Below are 7,762 nucleotides of genomic sequence, written 5' to 3' on the forward strand. Positions count from 1 at the left end.
AAAAAAAAAAAAAAAAAAGTCAATTTAACACCAAGTATCTTGATTGGTCGCACAACACAAGGCACAATGGAACCTACTGAAGCAAGCCGATACACTTGCGGTATTATCACGGGCGATGGCAAGACTAAGATGTTGGAAAAGCCAAGCACCCTTATGGGCATCACTTGACACCTCAGTAACGCGAGGTGCCAATGATGACGAGAACTTCGTTGTTAGCAGCCCAGCCCTTCCAAACATCTCAAATGCCACAGGCTGGAAGACATGGTCCACTAATAGATTCCTATGAAAATATAACTCAACTCCCTCCCACTCTCTCTCCAGCAAACTGAGCATATATGTAAGAAGGCATTCATCACTTACAGTCTCTTGGAAATGCCCAAATACAGAGAGATAGAGAGAGAGCCTTGTAACTGAAATATGAGGAATCGTTTTCCTACAACTGTAAACTTCTCCACCAACATGTACACATCGAAGAACATTTGGCAGAATTTTGGTTTAAGGACCCCATATAACTCTTCATAGCTTTTTCTATTTCTGTAATCTTCACAAAGCTTTTGTGAATTTGTCTTCTACACACGAATAAATATGATTATAAAAAAAAGTTTCTTTTTTAGTTTTTTAAACCTTTTTTCCCCGAGTTCCAATTGTTTAATTATTTTTGTTAATGAGAGATTGAAATACGGACAGCCTGAATTTTTTGCTTAAATCCCAGCAATGGACCACTCTTGGGTGTATCATCATTCCATTAAATGTGTTTATGGGGAGAAAAAAGTTTGAGTAACATCCATACATATCAGAGTGACAAAGAAATGAAGAAAGTATCAGGTGGTCGTGAGATGTGCTCAAAACAACAGCTAAATCACCTTTTGTATGCATGAATTCCCATGTGCTTGAGAAGAAGAGCAATTAAGCCAAGTAAATCATAATTGTAGCAGATACTGGTGTCATGCAAATGGCCCCTGTGCCAGTGGCGTGTAAAAGCATCCATTACACTCTTGGAGTGGTTGGTATTAGGAAGGGCATCCAGCTGTAGAAGCCATGCCAAATCAGACAGGGGTCTGATGCTGCCATCCCTGGTCAAACTATCCAACACCTGCCAGTATGGACAACAAATGTTAAATGATGATTATGGTGGGGTTATATGGGGTGCTTAAAGAAGAATTCCGCTGAATATTTATTATAGTGAGACAATGCTTCACCATTGTGTTTGAATTTTCATATGGTTGTTTACAAACCTCTCATTTAACCTTTTTGTTACCATATTTCTGTTGAGATGTTTTGTGTCTTTTTCAATTAGTTTTAAATATAAGAATTTAGTAAAATAACTTAGTTATCATTAAGCTAGTGTTAGGAACATAAATTGTGACTTAGGCTTGGTGGAAAATTTTAATTCAGAACTTTTGAAAACAAGACATTTGTACTCAGAGCCCTCCAGTTTCTTTTCAATACTTTTGATTGTTTTCCAACATTCAGATCCATAGAGATGAATGCTCACTATGTTGCTTTTGTAAAATCGTATTTTGGTGCTCTTGGGGTCTGGATAGCTACATGTCAAACCGCCCAACTCATGCCAGCATGGAAAGCAGACGTTAAACAATGATGACAACAATTATGATGATGTCATGTAATGAATTCAAATCAACTTAAATCCTACCATAAATTTATTTGTAACGGACCAACCAATGAGTGGGGTCACCAAATGGAACAGATTGATGTGTCTAAATTGGGGGTTACCAAATTTAGTGGTAAGATAGGATTCTTACATTGAAGTTACCAAAGTAATGTACAGGTTCACCATATGGAATGTAAGGTTTTCATATTGGAATTACCAATTGTATCATATTGGTCAGTGGTTCCCAAAGTGGGCGGTACTGCCCCCCTGGGGATGGTGGAAAGGTCCAAGGTGCATTGATGGAAAGTGGGATGATAGATGTAAAAAAAAATATATTAATAAGTTAATTAGGTTTGAGTTTTATTTACGAAATACATTTTATTGTGTCTGGTGAGACACATTCTCTTTTAGTGCCTTATTAATTTAACACGTGGAGATGCAATGGCCCAGTGGTTAGGGCAGCGGACTCGCGGTTTCGATTCCCAGACCGGGCGTTGTGAGTGTTTATTGAGCGAAAACACCTAAAAGCTCCACAAGGCTCCGGCAGGGGATGGTGGCGAATTTCTTTCACTCTTACTTCCTGTTTCTGTTGTACCTGTAATTCAAAGGGTCAGCCTTGTTACACTGTGTCACGCTGGATATCCCCGAGAACTATGTTAAGGGTACACGTGTCTGTGGAGTGCTCAGCCACTTGCACGTTAATTTCACGAGCAGGCTGTTCTGTTGATCGGATCAACTGGAACCCTCGACGTCATAAGTGATGGAGTGCCAACAACAATATTTTACTTTATTCTATCTGAAGTTCAATAGTTCACGTTATCCTAAAGAACATCTTTAAAAGTGCAGCAGAAATATGGTAATGAAAGGGCTAAAGGTGTTTTGTGAATGTAAATTCTGATTGAGACAATTGTCTCAAAAAGAGGATTGTTACATGCAGATTTCACTTACCCACCTGTGACATTAAATTATATGTCTTACCTGTTATGGTATATCAATCAATGTTTAGTGTAAAAATATCTTTAATTACATCAAACCTCCTTCCAACATCACCCGACACATGTTTAAAGTAAACAAAATGGCTGTAATGGAAATGGAAGGTGTATTATGTGAACTTTTCGTTAAAAATGTGTGCGTGTGTGTGTGTGTATTTCTTACCTGTTATGGTATATAAATCAATGTTTAGTATAGAATAACTTTAATTATGTCAAAGGTGGCTGTGATGGAAACAGAAGTAAGACGTGTCATGTGACTTTTACGTTAAATACTGATTTTGTTGTTGAAACTTTTACCAAGAGTGACGAGGCATTTATAATGATGATATATATAGCATAAAAATGAGAAGAGGACAAATACTATCATTTGATAAAGCCTTTTATTTTCATTGTTACACTGCAAGATACAAATTCATTTAGTAGTTGTTATATAATGATTATTTGCAGTTCTGTTATCCATTCTGCAGGTAGTTAACTTCATCTTATGTTGACTGCTAGAAGACAATAAATTTCTCATGTTTCACAATGAAAAGTCTTCTTGCCTCTGCTTTGCATTTGTGTATTTTTAAGTGACTATTAATCATAAATGATTTCTCACAATTGTTGCAGTGACGGGGTTTCTTCTGTATGGCTACATCTATGAATTCAAAGATGAGAATTGCTAATGCAGGAGTTCCCATAATAAATGATGGAGTTTTCTCTCAACAACATAATTGTCAAAGTATCATTTCCAAAATATTTCTTAATGAAACAGTTTTACGCCAATGCATAGTCATTCATGATTTGCTAAGGCAATGTTATTAAAAAGTAATTCCCATATTTTTCACAGCTGAATCTTTTCCTCTAGTGTAGCCACTAATGAGGTGTGAATTATTAACAAAAAGGTAATCTGCATATTTCACAATGGACGGGTTTTCCTCCAGCAAATATTTTTTTGATGAACTACAAGATTAGAATTTTTTGATAAAGATTTCCCACATATTTCAGTGGGAAGGTTTTCCCACAAGCTGTGGTGCTGGTGCTATGTAAAAAGCACCCAGTATACTCTGTAAAGTGGTTGGTGTTCAGAAAAGCATCCAGCTGTGGAGCATCAAGACAGACTAAGGAGCCTTGTGTGACTCCTAGCCCTTCCAGCTCCTGTCAAACTGTTCGAACCATGCCAGCATGGAAAACAGACATTAAATGATGATGATGATGTTAAAATTTTATGGGAAAGATTTCCCATATATTTCACAGTGGAAGGGTTTTCCTCCAGCATATATTCTTTTGGTGAGCTGCAAGATTGGAATTTTGTGAGAAAAATTTCCCACACATCTCACAGTGGAATGGTTTTTCTCCAGTGTGGCTACGTTTGTGGATAACAAGATGGGAATTATTGACAAAAGATAAACCACATGTTTCGCAGTGGAATGGTTTTTCTCCAGCATGTAGTTTTTTGTGAACAACCAGATTAGAACTTTGAGAAAAAGTTCTCCCACACATGTCACAGTGATAAGGTTTTTCCCCAGTGTGTAATCTTTTGTGAGCCACAAGATGGGCGTTTCTAGTGAAAGATTTCCTACATATTTCACAGCGAAATGATTTTTCTCCAGTGTGCATTGTTTCATGTCTTTGCAAATTAGTTTTAGACACAAAAGATTTCTTACACATTTCACACTGGAATGGTTTTTCTCCAGTGTGACTACGTTCGTGAACAACAAGATGGGAATTTTTAATAAAAGATTTCCCACATATTTCACAAGGATATGGCTTTTCTCCAGTATGTATTCTCTTGTGTATTGTTAGATTACTATTTGAGAGAAACGATTTCTCACAGACATCACAGTGGAACGGTTTTTCGCCAGTATGGCCACGTTTATGTATAGAAAGGTGTGAATTAGAAATGAAAGCCTTGCCACAAATCTGACAATGATAAGGTTTTTCCCCAGTATGGTTACGCTTGTGGACAACAAGGTGTGAATGGTTAAAGAAAGATAATCCACATATTAAACAGTGATATGGTTTTTCTCCTGTATGCGTTCTTTTATGAACTACAAGATTAGATTTCTGACTGAAAGATTTCCCACATGTTTCACAATGAAATGGTTTTTCTCCAGTGTGACTTCGAACATGGTTAACAAGATGAGTATTATTCACAAAAGTTAAACCACAAATTTCACAGTGGAAAGGTTTCATTCCAGTATGTATTTTCTTATGAACTGCAAGATTGGAATTTTGAGCAAATGTTTTCCCACATATCTCACAATAAAACGGTTTCTCTCTCGTGTGTATTCTTTGATGACTTGTTAGATAACTGTTATGAGCAAAATATTTACCACATATTTTGCAATGAAACGGTTTCTCCTTACTGTGTATTTCTTTGTGTTTAAAGACTTCGTCTTCGGAAGAAAAGGTCTTCCTACAAACATTACATTTATATTCAGTAATATTTCCCTGTAACGATCTTTCTTTAGTAAACGTTTCACTATCAGCTCCGTCTGTCTCTCTAAAAGTATCTATATTGTTACACACCTTGGTGTTAGAAATGTCCAAGAGATCAACGTTCTCCATATTAATTATTGTACAACTCTTAAAAGTTGACAAACGTCCGTGAGTTAATCTATTATTGTTTACTTCCTGATTTTATTCTCCATAGACTTCCGATTACATGTTTGGAAAACATGCCACACAGATATATCAACTTACCCCAAGAATGCTTACCGTTGCACAAAGCTTATTGTAAACAAAAACAAAAACGTAGATCTGTCCTGTAAAATAGGGAACAACCAATTAACGATATAAAGCTGTGATCAAATGAAATATTTAATTGGTGATGGAACACCAACCCTAAAATATATAGATCACCCTGTCTTATCTACAAACATTAACGTTCACCTTAACATGAGATAATTAGAATATAATTATGACATGATTAAATTAAATCAAGGCGATGTTTACCAAATCAATTTTGTCCCTTCTCTTCTTCCGTACATGTTGTTGATATTTTGTTCTCTCTTTTGAATTATACCGGAGATATAAGTTAATAGTCCTTATCAGAATTTATTACATTCACAAAACGCTTTTAATTATACGAATTTGATTCTTTAACCGTTACTAATTTATTTGTTTTCCGCTATAACTAAATTATAATTGAAAAATTCTCTATTACTTTACGTTAGCTAATTATCCTAATAACATTCACGTTGTTAAATATTCTAATATTTTTACTTTTATGAAGATATTTTTTTTTCGAAACTTCGAGAGACATGGAATAGATCGTCTTAGCAATGGATCTCAAACTAGATAAAGCTAAAATAATAGCACGTAAAATGCTGGATTAAAAAAAAAACGCTTTGGATAAACAAAAGAATATTACAGTCGACATCCATGGCTGTGTCAAAAAGCTTCTTTCCCAACCACATGGTTCCGGGTTCAGTCCCAGTGCGTGGCACTTTGGGCAAGTGTCTTCTACTATAGCCTCGGGCCGATCAAAGCCCAATGTCACTCACTTATCATTGATTATATAAAATATACTGCTAGGAGATTGTCACTACACTGTTGTATCTTCTTTGTTATTTTGTGTTAATACATTTGTGGTCTATATCTTTTAGCATACAATGAGGTTTTTTTTTTTTTTAACCATGATATATAGTTAAATATATAGTTAGTCTTATGGAGGAATGCATACGTGTTTAGTCAAATGACATTTCTGAGGAAAAGATTTACCACAGATATCACAATGATATGGTTTCTCTCCCGTATGAATGCGTTTGTGTTTAGTTAAGTCACTTGTTTGAGAGAATGCTTTGCCACAGATAGCACAGTGATATGGCTTCTCTCCTGTATGAATGCGGATGTGGGTTGTTAAGCAACTAGTAATAGAGAATGATTTGCCACAGATATCACAGTGATATGGCTTTTCTCCAGTATGAATACGTTTATGAGTAGTCAAGCTACTAGTAACAGTAAATGATTTACCACAGATCTCACAATGATGTGGCTTCTCTCCTGTATGAATACGTTTGTGTGTCGTTAAGTGACTGGCTACAGAAAATGATTTCCCACAGACATCACAGTGATATGGTTTCTCTCCTGTATGAATACGTTTGTGTTTAGTTAGGACAGTTCCTTCAGAGAATGATTTGCCACAGATATCACAGCGGTATGGCTTCTCCCCTGTATGAATACGTTTGTGTGTCGTTAAGTGATCGTTTCGAGAGAATGATTTACCACAGACATCACAGTGATATGGTCTCTCTCCTGTATGTGTACGTTCATGAGAAGTGAGTTGACTTACAGCAGAGAACGGCTTACCACAAACACTACACTGATATGGTCTTTTGCCTGTATGCATTAATTTGTGTGCTGTGAGGTTACCTTTATGAGTGAATGATTTTCCACAGATATCACAATAGTGTAATGGTTTTCCTTTATTTTTCATATCACCAGGAAAATCAATGTTTTTAAACTGTGTTTTAATATTTAAATTTGTTCTCACTAAATTCATTTCCCATCACCAACCGTCTCTCCCATTCTGCTATTCTTCATATTTCCATTCTACATTTTATTCCTAAAAAATATTTCTCCTGCTCCATTTGCATCAACTATCACCACTGTTGGTATTTGGAGAAGGTGCAAATTTCTTTTTTAAAATTATCCAAGTATAATTTGAAGACATTTTGAACTGTGAAGCAGAGCAATGTTGCTACTATTCTTACTTCAGAAGAAATATTTCACAGTTATTGACCATAGATTTATAGAAATAGGATTATATATCTCCTCTGTTTCACATTTTCCTTTAGACATTAAAAGGTGATGAATATTGATGAGATTATTTGATGGAAGCGATGTTTTGATGCCAATATCATCTGATTTTCTGAAACAAAAAGAAACAACAGTGTAAGACATAGAGAACATTTTAGAAATAGAGATGAAACAGTGAATATTTTACTGAATATATAGAGATATAGGTAGAATTCTGCTTTATAACCCCTCATAACTGTTTGGAGTTTTGGAATTTTCAGAAAATGTTTGCAAGTTTGTGTGCAACACATGGGAATTCAAACTACTACGCAAAAAAAACAACTTTTTTAAAATTTTTCAAAATTAAAAATTTTATTTTTTTAAACCGCAATTTAAAATAAGGACAGTCTAAAATTAATTTTTCAAACACTAATGT

General features: G+C 35.4%; 2 protein-coding genes across 2 annotated transcripts in view; one reads left to right on the forward strand and one right to left on the reverse strand.

The window, feature by feature from the left end:
- The window catches only part of LOC106868506 (zinc finger protein 271-like), a 36,172-nt gene that overhangs the window by 18,328 nt on the left and 10,082 nt on the right, over positions 1–7,762 (forward strand). The gene's annotated exons all lie outside the window — the stretch shown is intronic.
- Positions 2,966–7,762, reverse strand: part of LOC106868495 (zinc finger protein 91) — a 6,260-nt gene continuing 1,463 nt past the window's right edge. The window contains exons 2-3 of the mRNA XM_014913798.2: positions 6,257–7,459; positions 2,966–5,226 (exon numbers count right to left, since the gene is read on the reverse strand). Coding sequence (XP_014769284.2) covers positions 3,835–5,226; positions 6,257–7,090 — 2,226 coding nt within the window. The 5' untranslated portion in view covers positions 7,091–7,459 and the 3' untranslated portion in view covers positions 2,966–3,834. The remainder of the gene's footprint in view (positions 5,227–6,256; positions 7,460–7,762) is intronic.

Source organism: Octopus bimaculoides, chromosome 28 (assembly GCF_001194135.2).
Source record: "Octopus bimaculoides isolate UCB-OBI-ISO-001 chromosome 28, ASM119413v2, whole genome shotgun sequence".
Classification (NCBI taxonomy): Eukaryota; Metazoa; Mollusca; class Cephalopoda; order Octopoda; family Octopodidae; genus Octopus; species Octopus bimaculoides.